The 17,767-nt window shown below is 40.2% G+C and overlaps 1 protein-coding gene across 5 annotated transcripts in view; it reads left to right on the top strand.

Moving 5' to 3' along the window:
• Nucleotides 1–17,767, top strand: part of FRY (FRY microtubule binding protein) — a 258,661-nt gene that overhangs the window by 208,216 nt on the left and 32,678 nt on the right. For 3 of the 5 annotated variants that reach the window (XM_039239841.1, XM_039239839.1, XM_039239843.1), the window contains 7 exons: nt 1,392–1,571; nt 3,423–3,584; nt 6,219–6,293; nt 8,776–8,946; nt 12,066–12,074; nt 14,988–15,188; nt 15,734–15,895. In XM_039239841.1, the coding sequence (XP_039095772.1) occupies nt 1,392–1,571; nt 3,423–3,584; nt 6,219–6,293; nt 8,776–8,946; nt 12,066–12,074; nt 14,988–15,188; nt 15,734–15,895 (960 nt within the window). The remainder of the gene's footprint in view (nt 1–1,391; nt 1,572–3,422; nt 3,585–6,218; nt 6,294–8,775; nt 8,947–12,065; nt 12,075–14,987; nt 15,189–15,733; nt 15,896–17,767) is intronic. The other 2 variants (XM_039239842.1, XM_039239840.1) reach the window with 1 other exon arrangement.

The raw sequence follows: 17,767 nt of genomic DNA, 5'->3' as shown, positions 1-17,767 counted from the left end.
CCAACTTGACAATAAACTATTTAAAAAAAAAAAAAAAAGAAGTATAAAAAATGTTTTCCAAGCTTTTTTATTGTTCAGGTTTCATGTGGCATTTCTCCAAAAGTAGTTGTGCACTTGGTAGGCATTCAGTAACACGTTCTCACTTCACAGCAGTCCTGGGAGCCAGGAGTTCAGTTCATATTTGTCTACAAACCCCTTGCCCCTAATAGAAAGAAAAAATTGTTTTACTAGACTGCCTATTCTAAGTGGCTCAGGACTGTGGGATATCTCTGTTATTCAATATCTTATCTTGAATGGTGACTGATTCCACCTTCAAATCATGACCTCCCTTTACGCAGAATTTAAGAGGGAAGGAAATATGTTTTATTTCATATGCTAGGCTAGGTAAATAATAATAATAATAATAATAATAATAATAATAATAATAAAACTTCTATCAAGTTAGTTTATCTGTGCTCAATATTTTTATGAGAGAAGCCCATCAGTCTGCCTGCGGGTTGTCAGGGAGACAAAGATGGCAAAAACAAAGTGCGTCTTACAGAAAGAGTAGCCCGTGACAAGCCAATAAGGAGAGGAAGGGCATCCCAGGACAACAGACTAAGGAAAGAGCTTGCCTGGTGTGGGGAACTCCAGAGGCAGCCTGGGGGAGATTACCTCTGTAGGCTGTGCTCAGTGTGTGTGGACTCCACGCTGCCCACCAGAGGGAGCCCTTGAGGGAGTCTAAACTGTTCTGAAGAGTTCTAGAAAGATCACTGTAGCAGGGGTGGGTATGCTGGACTTCAGAAGAGGCTGCAAGTAGAGGGACCTGTTAAGAGGCCATTGAAATCGTCCAGGCAGAGGCCAGAGAAGGATTCAGCTGACCCAGTGCAAGCAAGAATGGAGTGGAGGAAGCAGTTTATCAGGAGGGAGGGAAAAACAAGAGCTAAGAAGGGCTCCCAGAGTCCTGGGTTAGTTCATGAGGAAGATACAGAGCAAGAAAAGAAGAGAGCTCAGGGAGCAGATGGGGCAGGAGGAGGACCAAGGGAGACAGGAGACTGGAGGTGGGGAGAGTGTTGAGAAAGAGTGAGTGGTCAGTAGCGTAAATGCATATTGGGGGTTATTCTTATTCATATGAAGGAGCTACCTCATTGACAAAAAATGGTACCTTGTAATTTTAAACTCTTATTTATTTGAATGTGGACAAAATTTGGTATTTTCTTATTTGCCTGTTTCCTAAATGTATCTTCTGTATAAATTTTTTAGGGCATTTGCCTTTTACGTATGATGGAATTTTCTGCACTATTTTAAATCTATGAATTCTGACTGATCATAAGAAATTTCAGTAGTTGGCAATTGATTCGTTTTTAAAAAATGAAATTGTTTTTAACCACTGAATGTTTTATTCCCATCAGAGTGTTCACTGGAGAGAAGCTTTGAATATCCTGAAGCTGGTAGTTTCTCGATCTGCCAGCCTAGTCTTGCCTTCCTACCAGCACAGTGACCTCTCGAAGATAGAAATACATCGAGTGTGGACCAGTGCTTCTAAGGAATTACCCGGAAAAACTCTAGACTTTCACTTTGATATTTCAGAGGTATGTTATCTGTTTCTGTAAACTTCAGCAGGAAGAGCTAGTGACAGAGGTCAAAACTAGTTGTCTGGGGAAAGAGAGGCTTATTTTACGTGTATTTCAAGTTAAGTTTTCTAAGACCTGCACTAGGTCATGTTTTTTAAGAACATACTGAGTGTCGTATTCATCCAGAGCTCTCAATTGACAGCTTTGAAAAATAGAAACTAGCCTCAGTCATATAAAAATGATTTTTTGAAAGAGGTAATTTTAAAATAGAATGATCATAAGCATTTTAGGGGCGCCTTGGTGGCTCAGTCGGTTAAGCATCTGACTTTGGCTCAGGTCATGATCTCTCAGTTCATGAGTTTGAGCCCCGCATCAGGCTCGGTGCTGAAAGCTCAGAGCCTGGAGCCTGCTTCAGATTCTGTGTCTCCCTCTCTCTCTGCCCCTCCTCTGCTTGCTCACACGGTCTCTCATTCTCTCTCTCTCTCTCCCTCCCTTTCTCTCTCTGTCTCTCAAAGATAAAATAAACATTAAAAAAATTTTTTTAAAGAATGATCATAAGCATTTTATTTTTTTTTTATTTTTTTTTTTTTTACAAATAGTTTATTGTCAAATTAGTTTCTACATAACACTCAGTGCTCATCCCCAAAGTGCCCTCCTCCATGCCCATCCCCCCCTCCCCCCCACATCCATCAGTCCTCAGTTTTTGTCAGCATTCAAGAGTCTCTCATGGTTTGCCTCTCTCCCTTTCCCCCACCATTTCCGCCCTTCTTCTCCCGCTTGTTCCTCCGTCAAGTTCCTCCTAATCCTCCTATACGTGCAAACATATGATATTTGTCCTTCTCTGCCTGACTTATTTCGCTCAGCATAACACCCTCAAGGTCCATCCATGTTGCTACACATGGCCAGATTTCATTCTTTCTCATTGCCATGTAGTATTCCATGGTATAGATAAACCACATCTTCTTGATCCATTCATCTGTTGATGGACACTTAGGCTCTTTCCATGTTTTAGCTATTGTGGAGAGTGCTGCTGATCATAAGCATTTTAAAGCATGACCTTCACTCCTTTATCTGGCAGGTGTCATGTCATATCTTTATATCCACAACTTTGCTCCCTGACCTCCCAGTAAGACCAGCAAATGACTGAGATTTAAAGAAATACAGAATCTCTCTTTACAGATGTTTCCCCAAATCACACTACTTTTTACACCAGTAAAATGATCTGCATTCTTGCTTTGAGGGAGGGGAAAGGAAAGAAAAGAAGACTAGTGAGCCAAGCTCACTCTTTTCAGGAAGAAAAGAGAGGTTGGGGGGTACCTGGGTGGCTCAGTCCATTAAGCATCTGATGCTTGATTTCAGCTCAGGACATGATCTGGAGGTTTCTTGAGTTTGAGCCCTTCATTGGGCTCTCTGCTGTCAGTGCAGAGCCCTCTTTGGGTTCTCTGCCCCCCTCTCTCCACCTGTCCCCTGCTCACTCATATGTGCTCTCTCCCTCAGTTAGTGAGTTCGAGCCCCACCTCAGCTTCTGCTGACAGTGCAGAGCCTGCTTGGGATTCTCTCACTCTCTCCCTCTCTCTCTGACCCTCCTATGCGCTTGCTGTCTCTCTCTCTCTATCTCTCTCTCCCTCTCTCTCCACCTCTCCTGTGCTCATTCTCTCTTTCTCTCTCTCAATATAAATAAATAAACTTAAAAAAAAAACTGGAATGTGCATTTGAACATCAGGAAAATGAGCCTACTTGTAACCCTGATCTTCCCTAAGGTTTAATCAAATAAGCAATGTTTGGGTGCTACTGGGTAGAGCGATCCCATATTCCACAGAACTATTGAACAGGTAGAAGAACATGAGTTTTTTATTCTTTCTTGTCAAGACGCCAATCATTGGGAGGCGATACGATGAGCTGCAGAACTCTTCTGGGCGTGATGGGAAGCCCAGGGCGATGGCCGTCACCAGGAGCACGTCCTCCACCTCATCTGGCTCCAACTCCAATGTCCTTGTTCCTGTAAGCTGGAAAAGGCCCCAGTACTCTCAGGTACAGAATCCTAGACTCCCAGGATTGGAAGGGAGCTCAGGGAGACCTATCAAGTCCAACTGCCCATGTGATCTGGGGTTCCTCCATCACCATCCTGACATTGCCCAACTAATTGTCAACACTTGAGTGATGAGGATCCCATGGCACCCCAAGAGAACCTTTCTTATCTTTGAACAGCTCATTTCATTGAGTTAACATCTGACGTTTGCCACTTCTACCCATTGGTCCTAGTTCTCTTAGAAAATGAAATCTGATCTCTCACATGGCAGCCCTTCAAATGGATAAAGAAACCCTCTTCCCTCTGTCACTCGTTCAAGTGAGTTCTCTTTTCTCCAAATACCATATCCTTAGCTCTTCTGACCAGTTCTATATGATAGGGCTTCACAAAAACACAGAATCTGCCCTTCTGGTTGCTTCCTCAAGCCACAGTGCTTTTTATTTTTTTAAAGTTTCTTAAAATATAATTTATTGTCAAATTGGCTAATATACAGTGTGTCCAGTGTGCTCATGGTTTGGGGGGTAGATGTGTAAGCGATGACCACGGGAATCTACCCACACTGCTTTTTAGACCAGTAAAATGATGTAAATTCTTACCTTGATGGAGAGGGGAGGGAGGAGGGAAGGGACAAATGAACCAAGCTAAGGAATCAGGAAGAAAAGAGAGGGTGGAAAATAGTCTGATATCCTGCTGCTCCTGCTATGAATGAATACTGGGGGAGGCCTGTACTTTCTCGAGGAGGTGCAAATGCTTTGCTTTCCCACGGCCATCTGACTGCTGTCCCCTGAGCATGCACTCCGGTGGTTTCCATGGACAGTATGAGCCACACGGAGCAGAGCGGGCCGCTAGATCTCTCTGCAGTTCTCTTAATCACACCCCAAAACTGTATTTGCTCCACGGGTGACTGTATTAATGTCATCAGGCTCGCTGTCAAGTAAAACTTCTGGATTATTCAGGCCTCTTTGGTGACATTAATTACCGTAAATGGAAAAGGAATTTATTAACTCCCATAGCTCGGCTTCAAGCACAGCTGGATTCTAACTGAGGAACTGGATCCTTAGACTCCCTCTCCCCTTCTCAGTGTTCTCACCCCACCCCCACCCCCAGTCTTGGCCCTCCTTTCCTCTCTAGTGACTTCCTTCCAAGGCAGATTTTTCTGTTAGGAAGCACCAAAACCTTCCAGCAGCTCCAGAGTTATGTGATGATTTCAGGATAAAGGCATTCCCTTCCCAACACCTAAAGCAATTCTAGAAAAAAGACTCTTGCTGCACGTGTGAGGGAAACAAAGCCCCACTTAGTGGGAGAGGGGCTGCTCCCGAGATAAAAAGAGAGACTGTATTACTGGCAGAAAGCCAAATGGGTGGGTGCTGAGCAGAGACCACAGACATGCAGGTCTCACTGTCACCCTCCAAGGTTGGAGGAGTGGAATATATAGCATGGGGGCTGCTGGAACATGGCGGCTTCTCAGTGAGGGCTCACTGGGCTGTAGAGTAAGAGAGACTACTATACGTTCTTAGGGATTTGGAAAAGAGAAGAAAAAAATACATCCCAACTCCATGTTCCTCAGTATGGATTCCTTCCCCGAAGTGTAAAATGCCCACTAAAACTTAGGGAGATATTTTAGCAAATCTCTTCTCATCCTCCAATGTCAAGGTCTTCCTGTCTTTGGCCTTGAAAAGATACTGTATTGGGTGTCCCTTCTATAATACGGAAAGAAGAATGCAGTGAGCCACATTCCATTAAGAAAGAAAAACTATGAGCAATATTGGCCTCCTAGCAGTCTCCACATTAACTTAAATCAGATTAAAAGGGTAAGAATCATTTTACAGGGCTAGAAAGATTGCTTTAAGAGCATATCTGAAGTACATTAATATTTTTTAGGCTCTGGGTTTCTCTTCCTTTTCATTCTCAACTCCCCAATTATCAATTATCCCGAGATCTAGTTCGTCTATGTCATTGGAAAATGTGATGGTTTATAGAAGAATCTCCGTGCTTAAGTGTCTTAAAAATAAGGCTCATGAAGCAGAAGGAATCGAATCTGTTTAACTTTAGAAAGAATAAATTGAGAAAGATTTAATATGGCTTGCAGGTAATTGAATTTTTTAATTCTGCAGAAAGTAAAGTTATTCTCCCATCTGAGGAAAATAAATGTGTGCTATCACATAATAGATTTAATTTAGGTGTAAGGAAAGCCTTGCTAATGCTGGAAGTTGTAACAGACAAGAAAAGTTGATCAAGGGGAGTCATGAATATCTGCTGAGTTTCACACTCCTCCCTCAGGAAAACTTAGGTCAGCACTGCCCAGTAGAAACATAATGTGAGTCTTGTTTTTAAACTTTCTAAAAGTCACTTTTTTTAAAAAAGTAGAAACAGGTAAAATCAATTTTAATAACATATTTTAGTTAACCTAATATATCTCAAACATTATTACTTCAAAATGCAACCAACATTTTGCAATATTAATGAGATATTTTGCATTCTTTTTTTTTTTTTTGTACCAAAGTCTGTGTATTTTACATCTCAATTCTCACCGCATGTCAGGGGCCATAGCCTTGTGTGGCTAATAGCTGTAGTATTGGAGCAGATTTGATCACAGAACTGCATGATTAAAATGTGTTTTTGTATCTCTTTTTCAGAAGAGGACAAAAGAGAAGTTGGTGCACGTCCTTTCTCTGTGTGGCCAAGAAGTAGGATTAAGCAAAAATCCATCAGTAAGTTCCATGATTTATCACATTTATATTGATATCATATTGTTGGTCTTTTTTTACATTTAGAAAAGTCCGCTATAAATTACAGGTATGAACACACTCATAGGTTATTTCTCTCCACACTAAGATTTTTAATCTCACTTAGTTCAGAAACAATGAATGCTTTTGTTAGCTATTTGCTCCAGTTTGTTTGTAAATAAACACTGTTATTTTTATTTTTTTTAATTATTTGGATTTTTTTATTAATATGCCCAGACTTCCTTAAAACATATATATTTGTGTGTGTGCATATACATATATGACTGTCTCCTCTATCACTATATTTAATATTCCTTTGGGGTGTAATTTTGCTCTGTGTATACACATGTATATATGTATACACACACACACATATATATATATACACACACACACACATATATGACTATCTCCTGCATCATCATATTTAATATACCTTCCTTTGGGGTATAATTTTGCTCTGTGTATATACATGTGTGTATATATATACATATATGACTGTCTCCTGCATCACCATATTTAATATAAATTCCTTTGGGGTATAATTTTCCTCTGTGTATACACACCTCTTCCTGTGATGTCCTTATATGACTTGTGCACAATAGGGATGGAAATAATGATATATCATTATGTTTCTTTTCTTTCTTACAACATCCATTGATGTTACAGTTAAAACAACAACCACCACAACATGCTATTGGGCTTTGGAATAAATGAATAATCAAAGTATTAGAATTTAGCTCCTGAAGCTTTTATAAAATTTACGGAATTATGATTGTCTGTGAGACTATCATAGCAAAAGCAATAAAAATCTCGGGGTCTGGTTTCCCTGGCTGTTTTTATTTCATGTTCATCTCAGCCTCTTTGTTATTAACAAGAACTAAATATCAAACTAAATAATTTCCCAAATGAAGTAAGAACTAGCAAACAGTTGCTCCCGGGAGCTGTGTTTGAAACTCAAAATGTATCTACGAACATAGTTCACGAGCCCGTGAAATGTTAGAAGCCTGTAAATACTTGCTACAGTGCAGATTGGTGTTTCTTATGGTCGGTCGGGAATGTGCCCCTGCTAGCCAGCAGCTAAGCTCAGCTTCCACTGAAGCCACCTTTTTAGTGTTATCGCTCAGTGGGTTTGTTGCTGCTCCTGCGACATTACTGGGGGCAGAAGGGACGAGGAGATAGTGGCAGTGGATGAGGGGGCTGAGCAAGGGCACTTTACCTCTGTGGGGTGAGGACCATTTCCTATCGCCAGCCAGAATGGCACGTCCTCCTCAGATCTCAACTGCCTGTTTCCGTGCTAGAAATATTTACCTAGAGTATGTCACCCGTCAGAGATGAAGTGCCAGCCGGGAAAAAGAGCCTTCCACTGAGGAAGTCCAAATTGTAGCCCCGTCTCTCACACACTAGTTGGCTGGCCCTCGGTGCTATTTGTCTCATAGACCCATTTTCAGTTCCTGAGCAAACTGTGTGTTGTGGGCCATTGCATGAGAACATAGTGCAAGTCACAGGGCTGTGCTTAAACACTGGAGGAAAAAGGGACATTTCGAATCCATTCATTCTTTTTACTTTCGAGAGGCACTTGTTATATTAAATTCATACAATGATTTGCCTGCTTCTCAAGGACTAGACATTATAATGGCTAAAAAAATCATACTGTTCACTTTTATTTAATATCAATATGTTCAGGAGAGGATGGATAGCAAAACATTGAGGTCCATTTGCAATTTCTTATTTCTATAAAGTTATATTAAAATGTCCCAGTGGGAAAAAAATCTAAACACAGAAGATGGCTTTAAGATTATTAACATACAGGAGGTCTTAATAGGAAAGAAATGTTCTGTCCTGTTTATACCAACAGGAAGAGAATTTAGGTATAAATTATGAGCATGGCTGCTCCCATACTCGTCTGTAATTCAAATGAACAAGGACTGTACTTTCTGTCCTCTGTATCTTATTCTTTATTGGTTTGCGGTTTATCTCTGAAAGGGTTAAATGCTTTGCACTCACAGGCCTTTCTTTAATAACAATTCTTGGTATCAGTAGTCCTTAAAATAATATGTGATAATATGCATGTGAAGTGTACGTGCATGCGTACAATTTCTAACCTCAGTTGAGAAACAGTGGAAAATTTCTTGGCTGGTCTAGTTTGTCTGTGAATACACACTTGGTTGTCACACACACACACACACACACACACACACACACACTCCGATGGGATCCAGTCTTCATTAAGAAGCAGCAACGTGACTTGAACTTTTTCCTCCTGTGTGAACTTGCGTCTTTGCAATGAGTTTAATCTGAAGGCACCTGTCCAACATAAATAATAAGAGAACATTCTAAAAATACCCACTTAAGGAATTAGGTGTGTACTGGAAATAGATGGCCACGAAGAGCCAATTACAGTTTTTATAGCACAAACAACCGAAGGGAGAACTGTCTCTCAGGAGAGGACTCTTGTGATTCGTAGGTGATTTTTTCATCGTGTGGGGATCTGGACCTGCTGGAGCATCAGACCAGCTTGGTATCTTCTGAGGACGGCGCCCGGGAGCAGGAGAACATGGATGACACAAACAGCGAGCAGCAGTTTAGAGTCTTTAGGGACTTCGATTTCCTAGATGTGGAACTGGAGGATGGAGAGGTACAGTATATTCTCTGTAAAAATACCCCCTCAGCCTTTCCTTGCCTAACGAGAACAGTTTCTTTTTACCTGCTAACTAATCAGGTTTTATAACAGACTCTTTAATTGGAAAGCTGTAAACTTTATTTTCAATCAACTTATTCAAAGTACAGCGGCTTAACTCTGGCAAAAGTTACCACACCCTTCCTGTCTGAGTCCACAGCGTATAAGCTGCCAAGTTATTTCTAAATGGCAGGGATCTGACGTTTAATGACCACACAAAGACTGTGTGTGTGCAGTCCAGAGATGAACTTTAAGGAAAAAAAAAATCACAGACACATTCAGGTCCTGAGCCTGTTCGCTGGTACCTGGGTAAAACATGCTAAGCGTCTAATTATTTCAAAAGTGAAATGACTCTAATTCAGTTACTTCAAAGCTTGCCTGCTCCGACAGGAGAATACAGCCTCAGGGCTCCGCATCTTTGTGCCGTTTGATGAGATCACGACAACTTGAAACAAGATCTAGTGCACGGGAGAGCTCTTTGCTCCGCTCTGGGCTAGTGTTCCTGACACCTGGAGCAGCTGAATTCATGTCTCAACCGGCAAATGCAGATTTGTGGATTCGAATTATAATTATGGTAATAGGATGCTTTCAGTTATGAATCATGTTTTTGAAAACCGGGATTGGAAGGAGGGGCCTCATTCTGACCCTCTCATTTCAGTAGCTTAAAGGCACGTTCCAGCTGGGGGTAGTCTCTGCCTCATGGAGGAAAACGAAATTGACCAAAGGGAGACTGGCATGAGTAAAACTGCCTGGTACTGAGCCGGGTCCTGGTATGACTTAACGTACTGAGGCTCACATCCAGCTAAGCGCACTGTCTTTCCCAGACAAAGAAAGGGCTTTCTGCCCAGTCTTACAGTTAAAATGGAGGCCCAAATGCAAAGTTTATTCTATCCTGTGACTGGTAGGCATCTCCTGACTCAACTAGAATCTTGTGGGAAACGGGCTTCTAGCCCCTGCTTACCTTCCCTAAAAGGATGTGATTGCAGACCAGTCCTCTTATGTTGAGGTAAGGCCAAGAAGCTATCCGTTTTTGTTCCTCCCAGCCAAGGCCCACCCTGGATGTCTGGGGAGAATTATGTCCCCAGAATGAAGAATGTTTTCTTTACCTGCTCTTTCTATAGAAAACAAGTTTAGCAGACCCAGTCATTAAAGAGTGTAAAGACGCGAGCTGTAAAGCACCTTTAAAATAAGTGTCAGCTTTTCACCTTGAATTATTCCAGAACCAGTAAAAAGTATTGCAGTTTTTTGACTGTTAACCTTAATGAGTGATAAAGAAATCAGTCACTAGATGTGGCGAGGACTGTTTTAAAAAGTCTAAGCCAAAATACAACAGTTTAGAATACTTTCAAAATGTCTCTGAGTCAGAGCTATATGGAATGTCAGAAAGATTAGCTCCCTGATCTGGGCCACTGACCTAATCTTTGTTCTTGGCCTAGAATTCAAGCTTAGGCACCCTCTTCACTCTGGAAGTTAAAGTAAGGAGGGAAAATTTGATGAAGCAAGAGAGGCATCATTTTCTAGTCTCAGCCAAAGTTAAAAAAAGAAAATGTCTCATGGGACATGGCCTGGCAGGAGTTATGTAAAGTGGAGGAATCAGACACAATTTCCGAACAGATTTAATTTCTATCAAAATAAAAGAAGGAAAATATAAGGTGCCCCTCACTTGAAAATAAATATTATACTAATGTTTTCGGGGCACCATAAATAATGAATGCTATATCTACCTTCTAGTATTCTTATTCTATTATTCTAGCAAACATGAACTCCAAAATCATAGTGATCATTTTATCTTACATGATTAAGATTTTATAAGAAACTTGAGAGTGTGGGGGTGCCTGGGTGGCTCAGTCCGTTAAGCGTCCGACTTTTGATTTTGGCTCAGGTTGTGATATCACCATTCATGAGTTCGAGCCCTACCTTGGGCTCCATGCTGAGTATGGAGACTCCTTGGGATTCTCTCTTTCTCTCTCTCTCTCTCTCTGTTCCTCTCCCATTCACACTCAGTCTTTCTCACAAATAAATAAAACTTAAAAAAAAAAAAAGAAAAGAAACGTAAGAGTGTGGAAGTATATATTTCATCCAAATAAAATAAACCATCTGAGAATATTTTGCTACTTCTCAATAAGATTGTAATAAGGGGTTCAGCAAGCTTACAGGGTGGTATAGTAAAAACGCTCGAGGTTTAGAATCAGGCACGTCCAACTCTGAATTTCAACTCTGCCACTGACCTAGCTCTATGACTTTAAGCGTGGATGCGGTTTCTTTGGCTTCCTCATCTGTTAATTGGTTATGATAATAGCCTGTCGAGTTGATGTGAGGATTAAGAACCTCTATAAAGCTTCTAGCACAGTGTCAGGCACATAGTAGGCATTCCTTTGTCCTGTGATTGGTGAATACTTTTAGCATATCCTCATCTGAGAAAGCCAAGCATATCTGGCATCTACAGCAAAACACAATTAACAAAAAAAGACAACTTTTTTTATATCTATTCCTTTTCATTAAATAGTCTCAGAATTTACTGACTCTTATCTGTAACACTTTGCCCTTGAACTTCCTAGACTCTTTACAAGGTGCCATATCCTTGCTATTAATTGCACATTAGCAGTGAACACCCCAGAATGACAAACACTAGTCTTGTGAGACGAATCAGGCGATGCCACCTTTTTTTTTTCTCCCCGTTGATGACCCTCATTCATTTCCCCACAACATTTAACAATTTTCTCACAAAGAAAACTTTAAGCATCCCCCCCATCCACAAAAAAAGACGTTGAGGAGCACAAGTTGTCAGTCACTGAAGGGGCAAGCTATTTCAGAAAGCATATTTATGATCTGTTACCCCAGGTACATCATCCACCCCTCAGAGGATTGGAATGGCTGGTGTTTGGTACTGATTTCCATCTTTGGGGGTTTGTGTAGCTTTACCTTTTTTTTTAAGTTGCATCAACTGAAGTATATATTGTTGCCACTGTTTTTTGTTGTTGTGTTAAAACTAAGATAAATGCACTTGAGTGTCTTTAATATAATCATTTTAAATAGACCTCTTATTTGTTTTTCTGTCCATTCAATCTGCTACCAAGGAACTTCAGGTAAGATGATGCTATGTTTAATTCAGATCCGCTAAGTAGATGTTTTGCAACATTGCAGATTTATAACAACATAATTGCTTTTTTCCTCCCTTCTAGCGTATGTGTGCCTATCTGCGTGCATATTTACACTGAGGTGTGTGTGAGACAAGAAGTGTTTTTCTTTGTTGTTTCAGGATGGGAATAGTTTGTAAACTATAAGTACAAGATAGTTTTAAAATCTTTCTATGCCTAGGCTGGAAGTTACATAATTATATCTCTTGAGAGAAAGTGAGGTTTTAAATATGATCCATAGAAATCTTATAATGCCTGAGAATAATGCACAACAGAATTGGTCGTGTTGTTAAACTCCCTGATTAAAGGTAAAGTCAACAAGCTGTGTCTAACAGTCTACCACAAACACTTCCAAGCAGATCCACTTGTTTTCCAGGAATTAGGAGCTGTCTTTGTTTGCAGCTGTATAACGTTTCATCCAAATGAGAACCATTTCTCAAGTAAAAGGGAGTGCTAATAATAATTGCGTCCAGGCAACAGGCATTAACCGGGACCATTGTGGGCATACTAACCTATGATCACCCTACTATCCATTGCCATGTCAGACTTACTCTGATTGGTATATTTGGGGAAATATATTTTGACCACATTACACCTACATTCCTTCACCAGTAATTCTTATTTGACAGAGTTCTAGTATTTAAAAAAATTATTTCAAAGAATAGTATTTCTAACATTTCCAGAATGTTCAATCACTAAAACTTTCTCATCTCAGTATAAATTCTGAGTAGTTAAGTTTGATAACTGACATATGCAGATTGTCTTAAATAATTAGCCACCTCCTAAATTTTCTCACACTTGGAAAAATCTGATATAATCAGTAAAACACTGTGGGTTGACTTTTAATCACCACACACACTTGAGCTAGACGATAGCACTCTTCCATCTAAATTCTTTAGCCACCACCGGGGAAAGAGCTTCAACACCTTTGCTTCTGATGGAGAGCTATTGCATCCTCCAGAAAGCCATCCCAATATTATTCCTGCGACAGAAGCCTTCACTTACCCCCAGTTCTCATGCCTGGTCCATCCAGGTCTTCAGTAGAGGTGCAGTCATATCCGTAGGAACAGCCTTCCTTGCCTGACCCTAAGTGTCTGTCCATGTTTCTCTGCAAGCTCATGGCTCTGTCTCAGGCTCAGTGTGGGAGACTTCCGGAATTGTTGTCTAAGATAGTCCATCCAGCCCATCCACTGATTTGATGCATGAGAATCAGCATTAGGGTTTATGTTTTACATTCATATTTTGTGTATTTCTCCCAGTAATTTGTGCATTCTTTTCCTCTGTATTCTTATTCTTTCCATCTTTTTAACTTCTTCACACATTGCATTTTCTTTTTCTTTCCAGAACTCTTGCCTCTCCCACATTGTTTTTTCATTTTTTCACTGAAACAGCTATTTTAAAATCCCAGCACAACAGGTTACCTTTTCCACTAGGAAAAAAATTATTTGGTGACAGTTTATCCCAGCAGATGCAGATAAAGGTATAGATACAGGTAAGACAGCAGATATAGCTACAGATATGGAAAGCATATTCAAAGTCTCCTTTCTCTTTATAGTCAGAGAGTCCTAAGAACAATCATAAACATCACACATGGGGATCAATAATGAAAATAATTTCTGTGTCATTTCCAGAATGTGTTCAGGATCATTACCTGTTGCCTTCTACCATGAATAGCCAAAACAGACTTTGGAAAAGCTAAGCATCTGTTCTATGAGAGATCTATGAGAATGGCAAACTTTCCTTCATTAGCATCCAGGAAAAATAGGTCCTTAAACCAGAAGAAGATTAATAAATTTAATGTTCATAGTTTTAACAGTGATTTGCATCTCTGTTATGGTTACGCTACTCACTGAGCTCTCAACAGTTGTTTCTTTTCAGCAACCCATCAGACAGTGTTTCACCCGACTAATAAATGAAAAGATTCTGGGCTAGATTTTGTTTAGATTACCTGTTTGTGTAGGTTAAAACTTGCTTATCAAGGGGTTGGGTACTGTTTCCCTTGCTTTATTACTGTTTTAACAGAGAGAAAAATAAAACCCAAATTCCTTTCTAGGAAGATATTTTGTGTGGATAAATAAACTTACTTAATATCAGATGGTTAGTACAGAAAGTCTGAGATGCAGCTAGAAGCTTGAACACTTGGATTGCTGCTTAGCGCAGTTGTTAGTAAATTAAAAGGCAGCAATAGTAATTTAGGACCAAGTCAGTGATTTCAGGGAAGCACCTCTTTTCTACGCTGGGACAATTATTTAAAGATGAGCCTAAAGCAAAAGTCAAGCCACGCTGCTCTGGCCTCTGTGTAGTGCATGATCCGTCAGACTTCGCCCAGCTGCTCTCAGATGTTCTTTTAACTGCATTTGATCTGCAAAAACCGCTGTAGCAGGAACAGGCTGGAATGTTTACCTAATGCTCTTCTACTTAATACCCAAAGGATGTGGAATGTGCTACAGCATAGCTCCTACTTTTTCTCCTTCTGAAAACGGTACTAAACGGGCCGGGGAGGGGCATACCTCTTTAGAGATTGTTTTAATATCAATGGTCTCTTTCTTACAGATTTTCGGAAACACAGATCATTATAGAATTTACTAAAGTCACATTTTAAAAAATAAAATATCACCCACTGTGCCACCAGGGAGAAGTGTGTAAATGCTTCTCCCTGTGATTTAATATGCATCTAGGTGAAAATAGTATGCTTTTACTACCTTTCACATCATGGGAACAAATTGTTTGGTACCAAAGTAGTCGAGGGCTTGAGAGTTCCTCATGAAAACATTTAATTCTAAGCTGTGACTTAATCAGATGTGTGAAGGTGTGAGTGCAGGAAGATCCTGGCATAAAAACCAGCCGATGGTGTGATTTCAGGGTGAGAGTATGGACAATTTCAACTGGGGAGTGCGCAGACGTTCTCTGGATAGTTTGGACAAGTGTGACATGCAGCTTTTGGAGGAGCACCAACTTTCAGGAAGGTCTCCCAGCCTAAACAAAATGAACCATGAGGATTCTGACGAGTCCTCCGAAGAGGAGGACCTCACAACCAGCCAGATCCTGGAGCACTCAGACCTCGTAAGTAGGAACCTTCCCACCATAGGAAACAGGAGGCCTATTTTCGTAATTAAAGCAGTTGTGTGATTTCCAGTTGCTGCTAAAGAACCTTTCCACAGCTGCTAAACTAAAATCTGAAATGTCAGGTGGTGTCTAGCTGATTGTAACACGCCTCTTGCCTATAGGTTGCTAACGGACACAAATACTGGGGTATTTGTTCTAAGCCCTTAATGCCATCAAGTCTGTTCAGGCCTGGACTTTTCCTCAAATAACTTTTATGAGGCTGGAATCTTTTTAAAAATTCCTGAGACATCTGAAATTTTGGGAAATATAACAGACGTGGATGTGGTTCTCTGCAAATATGAGTGTTCATGTTTTTGAGTTCTGTGCCTTAATACCCTCTCTCAGCTGCTGTGTGTATGTTCTGACAGTGAAATATGTGCGTTAAATAATACCTACCAACCAGCAGCCAGCTCAGACAATGGTTCATAACTCTGGTGTAAAGAATAATTCAAGCTTTTAGAGAAACTTCACTCTGTGTTTTATTTGCTTCGCTTTCTCAACAGATCATGACTCGTTCCCCTTCTGAGGAGACGAATCCCTTGGAACCGCTCACCACAGCCTGTGACATGACTCCTGCGGACCCTCATTCCTTCAACACCAGAATGGCTAGCTTTGACGCGACTTTGTCGGACATGAATAATCTGCAGATTTCTGAGGGCTCCAAGGTGAAGAGATTTTGGCAATTACAATGGCACTTAAAGAAAGAGCACCTTCCATCTTCTGAGACATCTTAGGGGGTTCTAAGTGGAGAGACAGTCTTTATCTTTTTCTTCCTTGCTTTTCTGAAATACTTGAGTTTGTGCACCTGGGCCTTTGTTTTGAAGCGGTTATACTCTCACAAATGAGCAGCCGCCTTCTTGTGGGTTGAAAGAGATTCAGTCTGAGGTCTTTTTCAAATGGAACACTTTGCATCTCCCCTATAGCAGAAACACTGCTGATTAATGGCAAAACAAATCGGTGTGTGTCTGAGATGGCTGTGGCTTAGAAACTGCTGTTCTTTGTCATGACTTTTACAAAACAATATGCTAAGTGAGGAGTGCGTGTGTGTGCATGTGTTTGGGGAAATTTTTTCCTCTGTAGGAACCAGCTCTACAATCTGTGCATTGATTCCATTCTGGCCTTTTGACATACTATTGGAATTTTCAGTGTTGATCACAATATTATGCCAGATTTGCACAAAACTATCCTAGCCAGACTGAGGAGAGAAGTAAGTAATGGATACAGTTTTCTTATTTAAAAGGTCAGGTCTTTAAAAAGGTAACAATGTACATTTCATTTAAAGTTTATTTTATCAAATTTCCCTAAAATATGGCAAGCAGAAAACCACCCACTCCCACACTGTGTTCACATAAGTGCCCACATTTATGCCCATCGGTATAGAATTTTATTCTCTTATACTGGAAATACCAAATTAATCTCCAACTGGTGTTAGGAGAAAACTTCCTTTCTCCTGAGTTTGGCAGTACAAGTTTGAAGGAGAAAATCATAAACATAATTTTTAAAATGTATAAAAGTACATTCTTTCTGATACTTCTAATGGAAAAAATATATAATATAGGCTCTTGTGTGTTCTTTTATAGTAGGCTTAAGACAGAGCTGAGATCAAGGGAAATCTGTGTCCTTCAAACCAAGGACAACCAACCAAATCACAATCACTTAAAAATACTGAAGCTTAAAAAATGATTTCTAAGAAAGCCTCATTGCAAAAGGAGTATGGTCAAATTCTTAGAGTCAGCAAAGTCCTTGTTTAGCCAAAAGGGGTCCAGAAAGGATACTTGTCTGAGATTAAAATACCAGAATCCTAAGGTTAGTAAATTTCATGGAAAGGACATCACAAAATAATTGTGAGGTTAGCATTATTATTTGCATTTGCTATTTTTCAGTCCTAGAAAAGTCATTTTCTCCAGTTTTTTTTTCTAGTTTGAATACTAAATCACATAGATTTCTCCTAGAAAGCACTACCTAAGTGGTAATATATTTATGGACTCACACAGAAATCATCTAATTCTATCAAGGAAAAGTTAAGTCTAATTTCTGAAAGGCTGTCTCTGTTTTCCACATGAGCTGGGTTTCTGTATCTGTGTGATACAGCCGTGATGTTAGAAAAAGAAAATAAAGGATATTTTTGTAAGAACCCAGCCCTCCCCTAATAGATTAAGTTTATATGCACTAATAACCCAGACCAGTCACCGACAGCCAGTCTCGTTGGCACCACTCTAGTTTTGAAAAAGCAGATATGGATAAGCCTCTGAAACTCAGCATTTACGAGCAATTCCTTCAAAGACATGAGATATCTTGTTTCCCTACCATATCTTTAAACACTCCTCTTAACTTCCCCATTAATCCTAGATTCAAAATACTAACCGGGTGGCCAGTGGCAACCTGTGATAATGCTCTAATTCATATATATTTCTCTTTGGCCTTGCTTTGTTTTGTTTTTTAAGAAAATGACTCACTGAATGTGTGCGTGTGATGTCTTCCTTTCCTCTTCTGGTCTGTAACCCCGTTGCCTTCCTTCCTCTCATAAAGAACAGTCA

Source organism: Hyaena hyaena, unplaced genomic scaffold (assembly GCF_003009895.1).
Source record: "Hyaena hyaena isolate Hyena2069 unplaced genomic scaffold, ASM300989v1 scaffold_163, whole genome shotgun sequence".
Lineage (NCBI taxonomy): Eukaryota > Metazoa > Chordata > Mammalia > Carnivora > Hyaenidae > Hyaena > Hyaena hyaena.
This window is presented reverse-complemented; position numbering and strand designations above follow the sequence as displayed.